The following is an 18,463-nucleotide window of genomic DNA, read 5'->3' as shown; positions in this document are numbered from 1 at the left end:
CAACCCTAAATTTGGAAATGCTAGAGGAGATAAGAGAAGAGGGTTGATAATGCTAAACACCCAATTCATGGAAAATCCTTGGATAGTGGGGTGTTAACTTCGTACCCCGTTACGTTAATTGCTATATAAAAAAAATAAAAAAAAATAAAAAAAATGGGAGAATGTTTTTGAGTTGATGAAGAAACGATTTTGTGCTCTTGTTTGAGTCTTGTACCTGTGGAATTGCGAAAGTTGGAGCCTGTTAGGCGGAATTTCAAAGATTGGTAATCTGTAGCATCTTTTAATGAAATTATTGAGCTGTAACCCAGTGCTTGATCGTAGGACCTTTTACAATAAAAGGTAGGAATTGTAGGATTCTCATTTTAACAACCCTAAGTGTTGAATTGGTAAGTGTATGTCTTAATTTAGTGAAACTTGCTGAACTAATTGGATTATTATCTTATCAGAAAGGTTTAAATTGAAAATTTGAAATTGCTCCTTTTATTCTTGGTTGTCCTGCCTCCTGCGTGGTATAATCAGTTAATTACTCCTGTCGTTTTGTGTGATTGGATGGAGTTGAAACCCAATGCTTGATGAGTATAATGATTTGCACAAGATTAAATTCAACTGCTAAGTCAATGATATTTAGGATGGATGGTAGTGTGCAATATAGCTGTACACTGTAAGAGTATAAGATTTGTGATCCAAGGATAAATGGGTGTGGAAAGAACTGTTGAATTTGGAAGTAGATTTAAAAACCAATAATGTTCTTCATAGTGAATTGAAATTTGTGTAATGTTCACTGGGGCTGCTTACATTGGTCTGTTTTCTTGGATGGATGAATTAAATCAAAGGTCATTAGGGAATGATTTTAAATAGGACCTGAAGTGACTACACTCTTGCTCGATTGTATTTGATAATGGAGTAAATATAGATCCAGATGTCACTATGTCAGTTTGCAGGAACTAGTGCTTGGGTGGTGTAAGAAAAAGGAATACACTATTAATTGGGCTGACTGCGTTGTGTACTGTAAGAAGCGCAATCCCTCTTGGTGCCGGCTATTTACATCACCAAAAAAAAAAAAAAAAAAAACCCACAGCCAAATGTTCATGTCCAACCTGATTACCGAGTGTAGCTGGACACATGGAAAATTCACAAAAGCCGCCGACTGGCCGAGTCAGACACATAGACATGTGTATGTGTCCAACCCTAGCATGAGCCGGATTAACATAACCCATCTCTCTACACACAAAACAAATCCTGTACAATTTGATCCTAAGGACATCTTACAATAAAAGGTAGGATTCTTACATCAACAACCTTGACTGCTTATTGTGTTGAATTGGAAGGTGTATGACTTGATTTGGTAAAACTTGCTGAACTAATTGGATTATTATCTTATCTAAAAGGTGTAGATTGAAATTACTCCTGTTAATCTTGGTTGTCCTTTGTGATATAATCAGTTAATCACTCCTGCCATTTTGTGCGATAAAAGCAGTTAATCACTCTTACCATTTTGACATTTTCTTCTTATCTCATCCAGGTATCTAGTTTGAAACAAAAAGGCACACAGTTAAAGAAAATCTAACACATTGTGATAGTATTAGCTCACCTGAACGGACAAAGTATGGAAGCTGTTATGAAAAGATATGTTCTAAAGTTATTTATATCATTGAAGTACATCACAGCAAATGTAGTTGATAGGAACAATGGGAAGATTGTTGCCACTGCTTCTACAGTTGAGCATGCTCTCAAAAGCTCACTTGAGTGTGGTCGGTCTTGCAATGCAAAGGCAGCAACAGTTGTGGGAGAAGTTTTGGCAAGGCGTTTAAAGGTTGAAGGTCTTGACCATGGACAAGGAAGTGGGATCCATGTAAATATGAACAAGGAGGTGGAGAAAAAAGGCTTTAAAAGTCATGCCAAGGTGTGGGCTGTTGTGAATGCACTGAAGGACAATGGCGTTAAGGTTGTACTCGAAGACAAAGATGATGTCTAAGCAAATTCTTAAAGCTACCTATTGTTTTAGCTGTGGGTTAGTTTGGAGAAAGATATTTCTCCATAGGCTATCCTGTGAGTCTCTCCTTTCCTTTTATTTGACTTTCATTTTATAAGTATAATTGTTGAATATCAGGTGCAGTAATTTTCGCAACTGGTGGGAAAAAAGAATTTATAAGAGGGATCGTAAAGTCATGGAAATTGATAGCCACCTTGTAGCCAATAAACTCTCCTTTGTTTTCTGGACCTAGCTAGCCCATAGACGAAAACCAAATAACATAACGATTTTAGTTTAGGGGTATAACGTTGTTACCCTGTAAAGTCTAAGCAAGGAAATTTATGTCTGCCCTTCCATAGTTCATCTATGCTGAGATAATATTATTTGTGTGGAGTAATTATATGTTGCCTAATAATTTATGGTTGCCTGGCTATCAACTTATTTCAAATGTAATGGATTAATTTGTACAATGTCATAATTATCAAACTGAAAGTAGATTGCTTATATATGTCATTGAGACACTATGCAAGTTTTAATTTCATACAAAGTAGTATATTTACACGATTGCTTACTTAACTGTGCCTGCAGTACGAAGGGACTGCCCAAATTATCTTAAATATGCAAAAAAAAAAAAAAAAAAAAAATCTGAGAGCCTTTTGCCCCTAAATCTTGCAGTGTTAATGCATACACTTTTTTAAACATTAGATCTATTATATGTGCAGAGACATGGAATTAGTGTGGCTTTGCCAACTTCATTTAGGATTTTGCCGAATATGCTGATGAAGAAAAGCTGCATTTGTTGGACACTTCCTAAATTGCCATAAAAATTCCAAACTGCTTGGTGCAAGACAGACGATAGTGCCTGACTAGTGATAGCTATAGTTTCTTCGTTCTCACTGCGATTATGATTAGGTTAGATGTTACTCAGTTGCTGTAGATAGGAAATTTCTGAAGCATGTTGAACATCACTTTGACGATTGCTTTATTATGTGTTAGTATTTGAAAATGGATGAATGATTTTGATGCGTAATGAGTCTATTGTGTATATATACAAAAGAGCGCAGAGAGTTCATCTGCTTGAAATGTCTACAGTGCTATATTTATTTTCATTCCTGGATTTGTCATTATGATTAAATGAATGACAACATTGATGAAAATTTCAGCCTGCTGTTTTGGCTGCTTCTCAGCTTCCATCAAGTTGGCTGCTTCTCAGCTTCCTTCAAATTGGCTGCTTCAGATGCTACTACCCACCAGGACAAAGGATCCCTTTTGTTACATTTTATGCTTTCTCTTTATCGTGCTAACAATCAGTTATTTTTTTGGGGGGGAAAGAAAGCAAAGCTCATTATTCAATAAAAGGTTCATAGTTAAATAGGGGGAGATTTCCATCTGGACGTGTTTTCCCAAACTTGCTCGACACTAAGGAACTAGTTTTGCGAGATGATGGGCTACTTAGGCTTTTAGCGTATTTTTCCCGAGCATTGTCAATTCACTATGGAGTATTTGTTAATTAGCTAATATGTTAGACACTTAAATTTAATTGTTTTTAAATTGTCCCAATTAAGGAAAAGAAAAATGAATACACTGGTATAAAAATATGAACCAATAATAGGGTAACTGCAACATGTACAAATCAGTGTTGTGAGTCTTGTGACTGAGACGCTCAGACTGAGCTAGGAGAACGACAATTAATTTGGTTTTGGTCTTTTGGGCACCAAAAACCATTTCAAGGTGAATATATGTTTTGTTTGTATTCTCTATTCCTCTCTTTGTCTGCTAGACTGCTACCAATTGTTGTACCTCCTATTAGGGGGATTTTTTTTTTTATTTTTTTTTTAATCACTACTATTACTACTATTTTTTTTAATACTTTGATTTTTAATTTTGAACTCACAAACTATTATACAAAATATTTATTTTTAAAAAAACATAGAGTATACAGAAAATATAAGTGTGGGTTCCACCTTAGAAGAAAATGTAAGAGGAAAAACTACTCGCACTAAAAACAATTAATTTGGGATAATTTGAAAAGAGAAAATGGCAATTAGTTGGAAATGGAAGGAGTAGTTTATAACAACTTTGTCCACAATACCCTTAAAAAAAAAGTTTGTCCTATATATAAAGTATTTTTATATATTTTATGTCTTTCATGAATAAATTAACATGACATCCGAGTGATGCACGGTTCTTAAATAAAAATTATTAATTTTTCTCGAAATTATAAATATTAATGGCATAAGAATATTAATTGAAAATTGCATATTGATATGTCTACATTTAACTTTCATTATTTAACATTATAAGAATATTATTGTACTCTATGATTAATTTAAGAATATTATATGTTTTGCATAAGAATATTATTGTATGATTAATTCGATGCATAATTATAGGAAAATTTCATTATTTACAAAACATCCTAAAATTTCATTATTTACAAAACTCATTAAAGTGTCTTGACTATCCTTCCCAAAAAAAGGCCACAAAACCCATCAAACCCGGCCCAAACCCACTACATCCCACAACTCACATAATTGCGCAGGCATTCGGGTTCTCATCACTGAAGAACCGGGGAGCCTCGAAGAGCTCGAGAACCCGACCCGACCCATCAACAAGCCCAACATAACCCGACCCGTTGACAAGATATTTCAGCTCCTTCTTATCCCCTCCGCCGCCGCCGCCGCCACCTCCTCCACCACCACCGCCGCCACCGCCTTCTTTCTTCTCCTTATCCTTCTTGTCGACGACGACCTCCACCGTCTTCTTAAGCTTCTTCTGCAGCTCCTCAGCCATCTTCTTCCCCTCTATCCTTCCAGTCACCTTCACCAAGTTCTTTTCCTTCTCAATGCTCACTTCATGCACACCTGTTTTATTCATCAACCAACACAAATAAATGAGAATTGTTGAAAATAATCTAAAAAGTAAAAATAAAAAAATAAAAAAATGTAAAAAGTTCACGTTCTTGTAGAATTTGATTATTTTACCACTGTACGATCTGATTGTCTTGTACAATTTGTCACCACAGCCGTCACAATGGTACGCCACCTTCAACGTCACCGTTATCACTGGCATCTGTCATTCATTGATTCACCAGAAAATATTAATCTAAATTGTAAACGAAATTTATTACACCCTCCGACCCTAAAACTTCGATCGGGTTGATTTTGCGTAAGAAATTTAAATAAAAAAACATAATTTACATGAGATTTGTAAAAATGTAAGAGATAAAGTATTAAAAATATATATAAAAAAAAAAAACAAAATAAAATTTTATATTAGAAAGCTAATTTTGCACAAATATTGTTATAAATTGGTGTGCATTTTAATGCAAATGGGTCAATTATTTTAATGCAAATGGCTAAAAGGGTCGAAGTTTTAAAGATGGAGGGAGTAATTTATTTTACAATGGTAAGCCGTACAGTATTTTTGTTTGAATAAAAATGTAATTTATTTTCTATAATTTCCATTTTAAATGCCGTACAGTACTATTTTCTGAAGCGAATTAATGCAGGTGTGTTTTCTGAAGCACAGAGCAAATAAATAATACGGAGTAAATGTTGTTACTTCCATTAAAGATAATTAAGGAGTGAATGTATTATCAGCATTATCCTATTTTACCCAATTCTGTAGTTTTAATGCTGGAATGCACGATAAATCACGAGTTGATGAGTGTAATTAATGTTTAATAAATTAAATGTCAAGTATAACTACTTTGGACAAGGTATATGAATCTGACAAATTCCCAAATAAGTCAAGACTACATTAAACCCCTAAAGCAAACACTTAACAAATACAGTAAAAATCAACTTTAAATATTAAGAAACTAGAGAAAAACAGAGTATGCAAGTAATGAGTAATAATACCACCGTTTCATATTATTTACAACGATTTGACATAAAGTAGAGAAAAAATGTTCAATCGTTGCAAATAATATAAAACGGAGGTAGTAATATTAAGTCGGAACTCGGAACCACAAAACAAACGAGTTCGATTAGTGTAATTAATCTTCGTTATTAACATTTCCGCTTTTGGCGTCTCAAAGACTCAAACCGAGTCCCTAATTTAATCATTTCTAACCAAATATATCAAGGTAAAATAATCATTCATTCATTTATTCATAATTTCATACCTCTTTGGGTTTTTCATCTTTGTTTTCGTTCTTTTTGTTATTGTTCTTCGAAGGTTGAGGAGAGATGAGTTCAGTCTTCTTCAGAAATTTCTGGCGGAGTTTATCAGTGAGTACAACTGGATCAACTTTGTTTTGGGCCATCACTTTCACCTTGTTCTCCCCTTCAAACTCCACATTTAGAACACCTGCATTTAGAAAATCAATTATTTCCAGATTTTGAAATTATATATTCAACAAATTATAGCATAACGTTTATTTTCTACCTATTTTGATAAATTTCACAACTATTCAGAAATTGTCGAGAAAAAAAAAAAAAAAAAAAAAAAAAAAAACCAAAAACAGAGGATGAATTACTTTTCCATGTTAGAAATATTTGCTCCAGTAAATTATCACTTAAATTGATTTTCTACTAATTTTATGAGATTTCACAAATAATGGAGATTAAAACAAACGCAATAACCAGGGAAGAAATTTGCAGAATGAAATAAATTTAAACATGTAACTATTTTCTACCTATTTTGTCGAAGTTCACATTTATTGAAAATCCTCTTAAAATTAAACAAAAAGTGATTAAAATCAAATGATTAAGAACGAACTCCTAGAATTTTAATTTATTTTACCTTTTTTTTTTTGTCATTATACCAATTTCAAAGAGAAAATGAAAACGATTCTCAATAACATACCCACAATGTAATTCCAGAGAAAAACAAATTTCTTAAAAAAAAATTGGAAAATTACCAGGAAAATTCAGAAGGAATTTCCGAATCCGTTTCGTGCAACCTTCGCAGTGTAAATCGATTTTCATTAGAATGTTCAGGTAAACACCGCAACCGCCACCTCCGCCGCCATTGTCGTCTTTCTTCTCTCCTTCTTCTGCACCACCTCCACCACCACCTCCTCCACCTCCACCTCTGTTTTTTTTCTGTAAATTCGAAATGAGAAAAAACTGTAAGTAATCAGAAACAAGGAAGAGAGAGAAATAGAAAGAGGAGACAGAAAGAGAAAGAGGAGAGTAAAACCTTCGCCATTGATGAGTTTTGCAGAGCTTGAAAAATTGCAGAAGAATGAGAGAGAAAATGAGGGGATGAATGAGAGAGAAGGAAGAGGGTATTTATAGGAGGGGCGTATGTTGTAATAATGAGGGTGATATTTATGTGATTTATTTCTGAATTTGTACTAACAAAAAAAAAAGGAAAAAAAAATTGATTTGAAGACTGCAGTGTACTGTACTGTGGTATGTGGGTTTGTGGTGGTGTAGTAGAGAGCATAGAGGAGTGTGTTTTGCACACTGCTCTGTCATTAATGGGGAGGGAGATCAGAGGAGAGAGAATTGTACAATATGTGTGCTGTGTTATTTTTGGCTTGACTTGACTTAATCCCCAAGTTTTAGGAGGGAATAAGAAGGGGTACCATCCCATGGCTACATTCGGATTCGAGTCGGGTCGTGCACTTATATGGTGGGTGAGTTTGTGATGGGGCTCGAGCTTGAGAGTCGAGACCCTTCTTAAAGAGATTTTTTTTTTTTTTTTAGTCACAAAGTTGGGGGTGAGAATCAATCCCAGATCTCATGGAATCGGAAGAGAATCTCTTATCACTTGAGCTATCCCTTACTCTCAAGTTTTTTACGGAGTACTATTTTGACCAATCTTATATTGATTTTTTTTTTTAATTTATTTATTGATTTGTTAATTTTCATGTGTAATATGGAAACTAATACCCCTTTGTTTTTTTATTTGCATTACTTCTCTTTTATGTGTGTGTTTTTTTAAATGCATCACTTCTATATTTGGTAACTTTATACTATATATTATCATTTTTCAATCTTATTTTAAATCCCACTCAAATTATTTTATCATTTCTCTCTCTTCCATGGTCCCCACTTAAATAATAAAAATATTTATTCTCCCTCACATATTTTCTCTTTCATGGTCCCATTTTACTTTTAATATAGTAGTTATTCATCCAATCACAACATTATACTCCGTATTATTCTTCTAAAACTCTGTGCATTCCCAAGTTGATGTCAAAAAAAAAAAAAAAAAAAAGAACTGAGGGAGTATGAATCGATGAATTAATAATAATATGAGTAACAAACTTATGACTTATTTGGGATTATTATTAATTGATAACTACAGAATTGATTATGCACATACTATGGAGTAATAATGAGCTATTGTATTATATAGAGTAATATTTATTTGTAAAAATTCAATGGAAATTACAAGTAGTGAATGAATTTTTTAAAGTGAGTTGGTAATTTGTGACACAACTTAAATTTTGACACCTAATTGTATAAAGGAAGTAATTGAACTTTTAGTTGTATAATTTTTTTTATATTATTAGTGAGCTTAAACTAAAAAATAGTTAAACATGGGTTGTTTACTACAAATTGTATGTCCACTCTTGTATTTAGTTGGGGTTTGCTAGAGTAATGATAAAGATTATGAAGATAAGCACTACTCGTAGATTGATTTGGAGGTTAATTGTACATATGAATCATATGACCTGTCTAATATAAATTTGGATGTATATTTATAGGTTTAGGGTATACCTATAAATTCCCTTACATCAAGAGATTTTTAATTGTTTGTACCAATGGAATATAGTCATCTTTTAAATGATTTTATTTACTTTCTAAAACATAATATTGGGTGCTGGAGAACTAGTCTAGCTTTGGTACAATCAAGTATATATATAGGAAATTTATCGATAACGGTGAGTTGAGTATATAAGAAAATGGTAATGTAACCAATACTCTATATGATCATTCTATAAAAACCCAATTTATTTCTACTATAATTATATAATGACATTGATGATCATATCCATACTATAGGTGAAAATTCTTGAATTCTAACATAGAAGATTATATATATAGAATTCTTGGCTGAAAATATAGAGGATTTGGCTAACTGGCTTACTCGATATATAACGACTTATATAAAGTTGTGTTGTTGAAACATAAACATGAGCTGAACTATTAGATTTTTAAGTAAAATGAATCAATTCAAGTATGTGATACGGTTTGTACCGAGAAAATACCTGTTAATATGCCATATTAACAAAAAATGTTAATATGAGGGTATTTTTGTATTTTCTTAGCTTTATCCCCTTTCTCTCTCCTCTACCTACACCTTCAGCCCACCTTTGTCACCACCTCACAACCATACGCACCACCCACTGCACGACCACCAACATCACTACACGACCACCGACATCACCGCACGACCACCGTACTTTCGTTAACACCATCGCACGACCCACTGAACTACCGTTAACACCATTGCGCGACCACCGCAACACCATTGAAACCACCATTTCGACCATTAGCGCCACCGCCACGACCATTAACACCGCCGCACGAGCAAATTCCTTCCCCTAAAGGGTTAGTATGGCCCCAATTTACATGTTTTGCAACTAAGGTGTCTTTTGTTTGGTCGACCGGATCATAACTTTGAAGGTGGTCCTGCAACTATGGCTGAGCAAAGGAGTGAGTCCGAAGTGCTTTGGGAGGGGAGGAGAGAAGAAATTGCTTTTAGAGGGGAGGAGAGAGAGCCATATTAACAAAGTTTGTTAATATGGCATATTAAGTGGAGACAACTCGGTTTGTACCATTCGTTATATGATTTTCTTTGTTTCTTCTAAAAATTTGTAACACTTGAAAATGACATGTAATGTAAGAAATGGAGAGAGGAAAGGTTTCACTTATTTTGTATTACTAATTTATCCTTTACCCTTATAGCCCCTACTCCCACCCGCTTTATGGATGGTATTTTTTAGGTATTTCAGTTGGTAAGGCTTACTACATATGCAATTGTTCCAATTTTAATAGAGGAGGTGCGTTTCAATAAATATATAATTTATATGATTTTATAATATTAAACTCAAATTTGTTTCTTTTAATTTAACTACGAGATTGATGATTATATATAAAAGCTCTAGGTAGAAATTATTGAATAACATATAATCCAACTTGGTCATATTATGATGACGTACATAAAGTCGTGTTGTTAAAATATAAACATGAGATGAACGTTTTAAAACCTAATGCGCGCGTTTCAAGTGTTACAAAATTTCAAGTGTTACAAATTGATGTGAAGTCATGAATTCACTGTTAAGCTAGCTACAATACGGTCCTTGAACTTTGGTATTTATAACATTTTAGTCTCTCAACTTACAAATGAGGCAAAATGGTTCCTCAACCACCAATGACTCACTTTTCAGGTACAAATTATCTGACTAAGTATATTTTAGGGACCTTGGTGCACATGTGGCAATAAATTTAATGATTTTAAATGTAAAGTTTAGGGACCTTTAGCTGATGAGTTGGCATTAATTAAATTAGAAATGAAAGTTTAGGGACAATTATAGGGTGAGGTGGCTAATGTAATTATTATAAGCCAAAGTTTAAGGACCTTTAAGGGACACATGATGCTCCCATACAAGAGTGATTCTAAGTTTTAACTCCTAAGTGTAATTTAGTTCAATTAAACTAATTTCATTTCAACTAAACCAATTTAATTTTAGTAAAAATTATTTACTTTTTAAAAATATATAAGTGAGATAATTTAAGCGTGAATGTATGATCGTCGCCATTTACTTCAGTTTAACACATTTAGTTAATGATCTTAGGAAATTATTATTTTCTCCTAGAAATTAACACAAGAAAAAAGAAGAAAAAAAAGAAAAACCCTTAAAATTGTCTCACATAAAACCTAAAAAAATTGAAAATCATTTAGAACACAAAACAAATAGAAAGAAAAAAAAAAAAAAAAAAAAAAAAAAAAAAAAAAAAAAAAAACCTAGAAATTGACACACAAAAACCCAAAAATTGAAAACCTTTTAGAACATAAACTCATGAAAAAGAAAAATTAAGTGAGATAAAGTTGTGGGGTGGTATTATTTTTATCCTAGTTTCATAAATTTATTTAGTTTTATATTACATAGTTTGGGTTTGTCTTACTCACTCACTTCGAAAACACATTATATTTTTCGGTTTTATTTAAATTTATTTTGGTGTGTGAAATATATAAGGGGTTAGGAGTTAGGATTGAGGATGTGTGGTTAATGAGTTTAGGTGGGATATATTGTATGAAATTTGATTACGAAAAAATGGTAGAAAGTAAAGGAATGATAAAAAAAAAATATATATAAAATATATCATGATTATCAAATTTTATACTTGCCAACTCACTTTATAAATATTTGGTTAAAAAAAAACTCACTTTATGAATTCCTAAGCTTTTGTTTAGTTTACAAAAGAAAAAAAAAATGTTTTTATTTAATTTAATTAATTGACTATGATCTAACAAGTCCCTAAACTTTTGCTTGAAAAAAATAAATATAGTCCCTAAACTTTGCTGACTCATCGCCAGAAGTCCTTGAATTTTGGCTTAGTTGGCATTGACATCTTTAAACTTTGCTGACTAAGAAGTTCCTCCACCAGAAATGGTGAGGCAAGGGTGGTTGATGGACCTTTTTGTCTCATTTCAAAGATGAGGGACCAAATATGCTACTAATGGCAAAGTTGAGGAACCGTATTTTAGCTTAACTCTTACTAAAACCAATAACCGCTGAGAAAGTCCTGCATTTCTTTTCAATAATTATTCAGTTATTCTACTACTTAGAATTTCGATCCTAGATTTCTACTTTCTTCAATTATGATTGTGTATATATGACTGCAACTTATGAAACTTAAAACACACCTAAATGATTCATTGACCAAAATGATTTTTTTTATGACTGAGTTATACTCTTAAACAGTCAAATTGCAACTAAGTATAAAAGGTTGTTGAGCAAATGTGTGACAAAGTAGTCAACCCCTTCAAATTTCAAACTAAGCATACTAGTCAATACAAAGGCCAGAATTTTTGCCTGAAAATTTCAAAGTTTAGTGTAGATGCTAAGCAAATATGATCAGTTATTTGTGCTTGCAGTTAGCCATGCCCTACTGCTCCGCTGATGATATCACTTCTGTACAGTCATGAACCCGTTGCCAAACATAGCCTCTATATAGATGGACATAATCTGTGTATTTTGCTTAGCAAGTGTACTTCTCCATGTCAACATGTTATTCTACTTACAAGTTACAAACGCTAAAATGTCACATTTGAAGAACCTTCGTGATCTCTCCATGGGTTTGTTTGCTGTCAATAAATTCTGAACGCGGTTACTCTCTAGCTAATTGCCATCAATACTAGGCCTCGATTTGAAGAGGGGTTTATCTTAATTCTTTTTTTGCCGGTGAACATTGTTGCCCTTGCAAGGTGTCTGTCTACTGTGTTCATTACCGAAACAAAATAAAGGCCAGCCTGTTCGACTTTTTGAAGTACCATAGACTCATAGAGCTACTTGATGCCCTCTTTCCAGCACTTACTGGGAACTATTCCAAATTTCCAAGGCATCATCATCCCTCTCAGAAGCTTGAGGAATGAAGATGTTCACTAGTACCCTAAAGGGATTTGAACATATGGCCTATCATAACATGCTCTCAATTTTAACCATTAGGCCTAGACTTCATTGGTAAATATACCTGGATGAGATAGGTATAAGCTAATCGAGCCTTCACTTCTTATCTATGAATACTTGCTTGGTAATCCCAATAGGTTATATTAGATTCATATTCTCCTTTTTTTAAATCCTTATCTTTGATTCATAAATTCACAAATATTCATACTAATTAACTATAAAGAAAAGGAAAGCCACAAAAAATAGATTAAAATTGGGGCCTATATTTTTAACAACACAGTAATAGGAATGAACTTTCAACATACACAATTTGTGAGCAGATTGTAGAGGATAGATATTGAAAACATGTTCTTTATTTCATGGTCAACAGATTACATACAAGGAAGTTGACTTTGTTTATACATGTACAAAGAAAATGTTTTCTAAAACTAAGCAAACAACATCAATAAGAGACCTCGAGTCCTTGAAACAGGATACATTTCATTATTTCAACCTGAAAAGAAAAGAATTTATAGAGCAAATATACAATTTCAACGATGATGTTTACAGCTTTAGGTAATCTAACCATTATCTGAATGTATATGTTTTAGTAATTCTATAATTGTAATGTTGCATTCTTGTTTCAGGTAAAACATGAACTGCATCCCAGAGAACAAGAAAGTACAGATGCAGCAATATGGATTTACAGCTTGGATCGTGATTTTTCAACAAGCTCTCGTCTGAGAAGCTTTCCTGAAGCTGACTTTGGGATGGCGCTTAAAAATGTTACTTTCCTTAATCTCTTGTAAGGTGCAACCTGTAGAAAAGAGAGTTATTGACAAAGATATCCATAAGATAGCATTCAAGTTGTTTCTAACAATCCTAGACAGACCACACTCTCTCTGAAAAGGAATTGTGTACAAAGATTTGAGAAAAACAAGTGTTCATGCATTTTGTTATATACCTGATCCGCGACAAACTTCTTGACATCTTCTTCCTGTAAGGAACTATTGGGTGATCGAACCACATACGCGATGGGAACTTCACCAGCTTCATCATCAGGAAATCTAATAATCATGAAAGCATAGATTGTCAATAAAGTTAAACAGGTGACCTAAAGCCTAAGCTCTAAAAAGGGTGTATGAGGGACAGGGTGCTTAGTTATAGAAGCTTACGGGATGACAGCAGCATCTAGTACTTCAGGATGTGAAAGAAGAACTGCTTCAAGTTCTGCTGGTGCAACCTAATTGTAATAAACAAGGAAAACATACTCTATGTCAATTATGTTAAGTATAATTTGAAGGTTTCATTGAGCCAAACACGTCTTTCAGAAAACAACCTTGGGTAAATATGAGCAATAACTAAATCTGCTTTCTTTTTTTTTTTTTCTTTCTAATTGATGTTTAGCCTTACTGAAAATTATTAGCCCCTCCAGGCTCTCTAAGGGTATGAGGTATTTGTTTCAACTTGTTTTATTACTGCAGGAATCAGTAGGTCTATCCATAATGTGGTCCCCAAAGGAGAAACATTTCATGAAACAAATATCAAACAGATTAAAGCTACATATAAACAGAAAAGAGCTTTGAGCTCTTGACCACATAATCATGATTTGAAAGTTTTTTTTTTTTTTTTCTTTTTTGGCCTGCAACAGAATGCTTCATGAATAATGTATTTTAAGAGCCAAGAACAACAGCATGATTTGTATAAATTATAATTCACCTGCTAAGGAAGACAAAGTATCTACTTAACATCAGTACACCTTCTTCATATGACACTGTTTACTAAGTTAACAGGACTGTCCACAAACTATAAGATTGCAAGGTATTTACTTCTGATATATACTGAAGTGTTCTACAAATTTTAGGGTGTTTTTGCATGGATTATCATAAACAAAACGAGGGAATTGCGGAACTATTAGGCTTCAGGTCAAAATTCCCATTGTCATTAGCGCTCAGGAACATTACTGATATGTGTCTTTCAATAATAATTTAATGTTTATAAAACAGGGAAATGCAGTAGGTAATTAATTTCACCAACGGCTGTTAAAATACATCTTTTGTCCAGTTGTCCAGGCAAAAGACACAAGAATGCGTATGCAATAACTATTACAATAATACATTATAGAAATACAGATTCTGTATTTTAAGTTATCCTCTCATCTTTTAGGGAAGCAAACACAGAAATAAGATATGAATGCAACATAATAATATGCAAATATTTCAGTGAGGATAATAAAAGAATCAATACCTGAAAACCCTTGTATTTGATGAGCTCTTTCAGTCTGTCAACCACATAAAGTTGCCCTTCCTCATCAAAGTACCCAAGATCTCCTGTATGTACCCAGCCTTGACTATCAATAGTCGACTTGGTGGCTTGTGGATTATTTAAGTAACCTGCACAATGAAATTATATCAAATACTCTATTAAATTGGTCACCTATAGCCAAAATATAAAGCACAGTAAAATTGTTTAACCAAAAGGGCAATTTATTTAATCGGAAGAAGTAACTGAGACTAGAGAAGTCACTCTTAGTATCTTAAAGTTCATCTATTATGCTCCATCAAAAAAAAGAAAAAAAATAGAGTTGGTCTATTATGATGTTCAGGAAAGGCTACAGGAGAAAACTAAAGGCCAAGACGTTTTTATTGCATCATTATTGATGCATTTGCAACCAGATGAAAAAAACATAAAAAAATAATATAAAATTGTAAAAGTATACTTTGTCCACCACTGCACTTTTTTTGAAAAAGGTTGGTTCCAAAAAACCAGCACATCTTAAGCTTCGCTTCTTTCAACTCTTTGACCTTAAGCGTACATTGTGATATTTAAGCAATCAAAGATGCATGTAAAGCTTTTCAAGCAGAAGGCCTAGACTATGAATATGCTTTTTTTCTTTTGGAAAAATGCTGATTCAGAAAGATTAGACTGTTTTGTCACCAAAGTAATAGGTTCCATAATTAAATCACACAATTCTGTGGAAATGATAGTTACTTTCCTAGGATTAAACAAAAAGATCAGGAGTAAAAATGCTTACTGATGCTTTGAAATAAAAGAATCTTTGTCCACTCAATGGAATATTATGAGGAAAGTACACACAAAAGTTTGCTTTTTTCCAAAGGGAAAACATTTAACACATGCAGCACAGAACTAATAGTCACCTTTCATCATATTAGGGCCACGGACCCATATTTCACCCAATTGCTTTGGAGGAAGAGGCTTTAATGTATCGACATCAATTATCTGAGCTTCAACACTTGCAGCTAACATTCCAGTTGAACCAGAATGTCGGCCACCTAGTCTTGGGTGTTCTACAGAGATGATTCCACATGTTTCTGTCATACCATACCCCTGAAAGTATAATGTAACTCTGCATCAGAGAAGTAGCTCTACCAACTGTATCAAGCAGAAATAACTATGTCTCCAAAAAAACAGCAGACACTAACCACGATACGAACAAAAGTACATCGATAAAGCATTATTGGACAATTCCATCAATAGGTAACAAGCTGAAATAGATACACCAGTTCCAATTTTCAAGTCTTAAAACATAGCCATAATATTTCTCCATCAAATATGAACTTTGTTTATGAACAGGGCAACATAAGATGCTAACTGCAAAATTATTCGGGGGATTTAACGTACCCAACATTAGAAATCGATAATTCGATATACACAGAAACTGTTTCCTAGAAAACCAGAGTCAAAACAATTTTGTGAAGTCATAGATTCTGAGTTGTTGATATTGTTGTAGGGAAAATAAACAAATTGGCAAGGGAATAAAATAATAAGGATTGTTAAATTAATAATAGTTCTGCATCTGCATAGTATTTAAAGGTAATAGCCTCCCTATTCACACCTCTACTAAGGCCATTAAAAAAATATGAGCAGGCAATTTAGAACTGTTAATTAACCATGTTTAGCATGTGACATAAAACGTCATAAACAATTGCATAAAAATATCAAAGGGAAATTAGTTTCTAAGAAATTATACCTGCACTATCGCAGCCTGAGGCACAACTTTAGAACACTCCTGCATCATCTCCTTCCCCAAAGGCGCGGCCCCGGAACCAATCTGCTTCAAAGATGACAGATCATACTTCTTAACAGCATTATGCTTAGCCAATGCAAGCACAATTGGTGGAACAATCCACAATTTAGTAACCCTATACTTCTCAATAGCTTTCAACATCAACTCGAAATCGAATTTGGCCATACTAACAACAGCGTTACCCACCTGCAATTGACCATACAAAACCACAGACAGCCCAAACACATGAAACATTGGGATCACACACAAGAACACTTCATCCAATTCGCCCTCGAGTTTTTGATCACTTGATACCATCAATGAGGCAGCAATGAAATTCCCATGAGTTAGAATCACACCTTTACTAAAACCAGTAGTACCAGATGAATACAACAGTGCAGCAGTGTCACTTTGTTTTATCAAAACCTTTGGAAAATCCACAGCAGACCCATTAACCAAATCATTGAAATAAACAACTTTAGAGCTTGAATTTAAAACCCCATTTTCTTTAGACCCTAAAATCAAAGCAGGCAAATTAAAACCCTTAAGCGTATCCCAAAATTCAGGGACTGTTACAACCAATTTGGGATTACAATCATCAATCTGTTTCTTTATCTCTGAAACTGTATACACAGGATTCACAGTAGTAGCAACTGCACCAATTGCAACAATACCCAGAAAAATTACAGGGTAATAAATTGAATTTGGAGCAAGAATAAGAACAGCTTGCCCTTTTCGAATACCCAGTTGGGTTAATCCATGAGAAACCTTAGAAACCATGGATTTCAACTGGGAAAAATTCAAGGTTTCCCCAGAATCAGAGTCAATCAAAGCAGGTTTTTCAGATAAAGAAGAAATATCTCTGAAGAGAAAAGAAACCATACTTAGATTTGGATTTTTGGGCAACATTATTTGAGGTCTTAATGACCTGTAAATACCATCTCTGCCATAACCAGAACGCTCCATTGCTTGAAGTTTTTGGAGATAGGAGGAGAGAGAAAATCTAAGAAAAAGATTATGGGATTGGAAGAAAGATTCAAGATTTAGCTGAAAATGACTAACTTAGGAAATTGAAACGCAGTGGATATTCAATAATTCATGGAGTTTTGGACGATAGTCAGTCACAATGTTAGGGACAGGCAAATTGATGTAAACCATAAAATTGGCCAGTTAGGATTTAGGAAGGATGGGAGACCACGTTACGCCAAAAATTTATTATATGCCGTGCTGCTGCTTCGTGGCCTCGTGAGTCGTTTGTGTTTTAAGGCGCGTAAACGTAAGGTGTTGAAGATCTTTACCTTGAAATTTTTGACAATTTTGATTTGGTCAAACCAATTCCGTCGGGTGACCGGTATAGTTGTAGTCAGGGGTGTTCATACATCAGTCCAAACTGAAAAAATGAAATGGATCACCTCGGATCGATCCCTAATCGAATTAATCAGTCTGTCTTTGGGACTAGAAATTTATTTTTTCAATCTTCGGTCCGATCCGGTCCAAAACCCTATAGAAATCGGTGTTAGACCGAATCGATTTTTTTATTAAAAATATGCGTAAAACCTTAAATAATGGTTAAGATTATCCTTAATAAGCTTAGAAAACTTTAAATTTATGAGCTTTTTTGTACTAAATGTAAAAAAAAAAAAAAAAAAAAAAAAAAAAAAAAAAAAGGTTAAAGTGTAGATTTTCCTTTACTTTTTTCAAGTTTTCAATAAAATTATTAAAAAAAAATAGAATTCTTTGTTTAAAAAATTGTTAAATCGATCAAAAGTGATCCGATCTGGGTTTTGGACCGATTCTTTCGGTTCACTCCGATTTTGGTCCAAACTTAATCGGTCCGATCTTCGGTTCTTCAAATTTTATTTTTCGATTTGGTCTGGTCCGGTCTTGG

At 33.6% G+C, this 18,463-nt stretch overlaps 3 protein-coding genes across 3 annotated transcripts; 1 reads left to right on the top strand and 2 right to left on the bottom strand.

Moving 5' to 3' along the window:
- The first annotated feature begins 1,606 nt into the window (after nucleotides 1-1,606).
- LOC145588584 (uncharacterized) lies at nucleotides 1,607-1,975 on the top strand. Its single transcript, XM_081645215.1, has one exon. The coding sequence runs from the start codon at nucleotides 1,607-1,609 to the stop codon at nucleotides 1,973-1,975; it is 369 nt and encodes a 122-aa protein (XP_081501341.1).
- A 2,379-nt stretch (nucleotides 1,976-4,354) lies between these two features.
- On the bottom strand, nucleotides 4,355-7,129 carry LOC145588583 (heavy metal-associated isoprenylated plant protein 3-like). The gene is made up of 5 exons (XM_081645214.1): nucleotides 7,121-7,129; nucleotides 6,840-7,023; nucleotides 6,102-6,286; nucleotides 4,957-5,044; nucleotides 4,355-4,836 (listed from the first exon to the last, which is right to left on the bottom strand). Exons 1-5 carry the CDS (start codon nucleotides 7,127-7,129, stop codon nucleotides 4,499-4,501), a joined length of 804 nt encoding a protein of 267 aa, XP_081501340.1. The 3' UTR covers nucleotides 4,355-4,498.
- Nucleotides 7,130-12,902: 5,773 nt separating this feature from the next.
- LOC145587513 (putative CoA ligase CCL7) lies at nucleotides 12,903-17,650 on the bottom strand. Its single transcript, XM_081644251.1, has 6 exons — nucleotides 16,540-17,650; nucleotides 15,707-15,896; nucleotides 14,796-14,941; nucleotides 13,724-13,791; nucleotides 13,513-13,615; nucleotides 12,903-13,365 (listed from the first exon to the last, which is right to left on the bottom strand). Exons 1-6 carry the CDS (start codon nucleotides 17,539-17,541, stop codon nucleotides 13,252-13,254), a joined length of 1,623 nt encoding a protein of 540 aa, XP_081500377.1. The 5' UTR covers nucleotides 17,542-17,650; the 3' UTR covers nucleotides 12,903-13,251.
- Nucleotides 17,651-18,463: the final 813 nt, after the last annotated feature.

This window comes from Chenopodium album, chromosome 17 (genome assembly GCF_948465745.1).
Source record: "Chenopodium album chromosome 17, dcCheAlbu1.1, whole genome shotgun sequence".
Taxonomy (NCBI): Eukaryota; Viridiplantae; Streptophyta; class Magnoliopsida; order Caryophyllales; family Amaranthaceae; genus Chenopodium; species Chenopodium album.
Note: the sequence above shows the minus strand (reverse complement) of the source record. Positions and strands in the feature narration are given on the sequence as shown.

Excerpts from the sequence above, each read along its gene's own strand:
- LOC145587513 (XM_081644251.1), bottom strand. The coding sequence starts at position 17,541 with ATGGAGCGTTCTGGTTATGGCAGAGATGGTATTTACAGGTCATTAAGA. Across the intron at positions 14,942-15,706 it reads TGGCCCTAATATGATGAAAG|GTTACTTAAATAATCCACAA; the intron begins GTGACTATTAGT and ends TTCATTGTGCAG. Across the intron at positions 13,616-13,723 it reads CTAGATGCTGCTGTCATCCC|ATTTCCTGATGATGAAGCTG; the intron begins GTAAGCTTCTAT and ends CATGATTATTAG.
- LOC145588584 (XM_081645215.1), top strand. The coding sequence starts at position 1,607 with ATGGAAGCTGTTATGAAAAGATATGTTCTAAAGTTATTTATATCATTG.
- LOC145588583 (XM_081645214.1), bottom strand. Across the intron at positions 6,287-6,839 it reads ATTCCTTCTGAATTTTCCTG|GTGTTCTAAATGTGGAGTTT; the intron begins GTAATTTTCCAA and ends TTCTAAATGCAG. Across the intron at positions 4,837-4,956 it reads GACAATCAGATCGTACAGTG|GTGTGCATGAAGTGAGCATT; the intron begins GTAAAATAATCA and ends TGAATAAAACAG.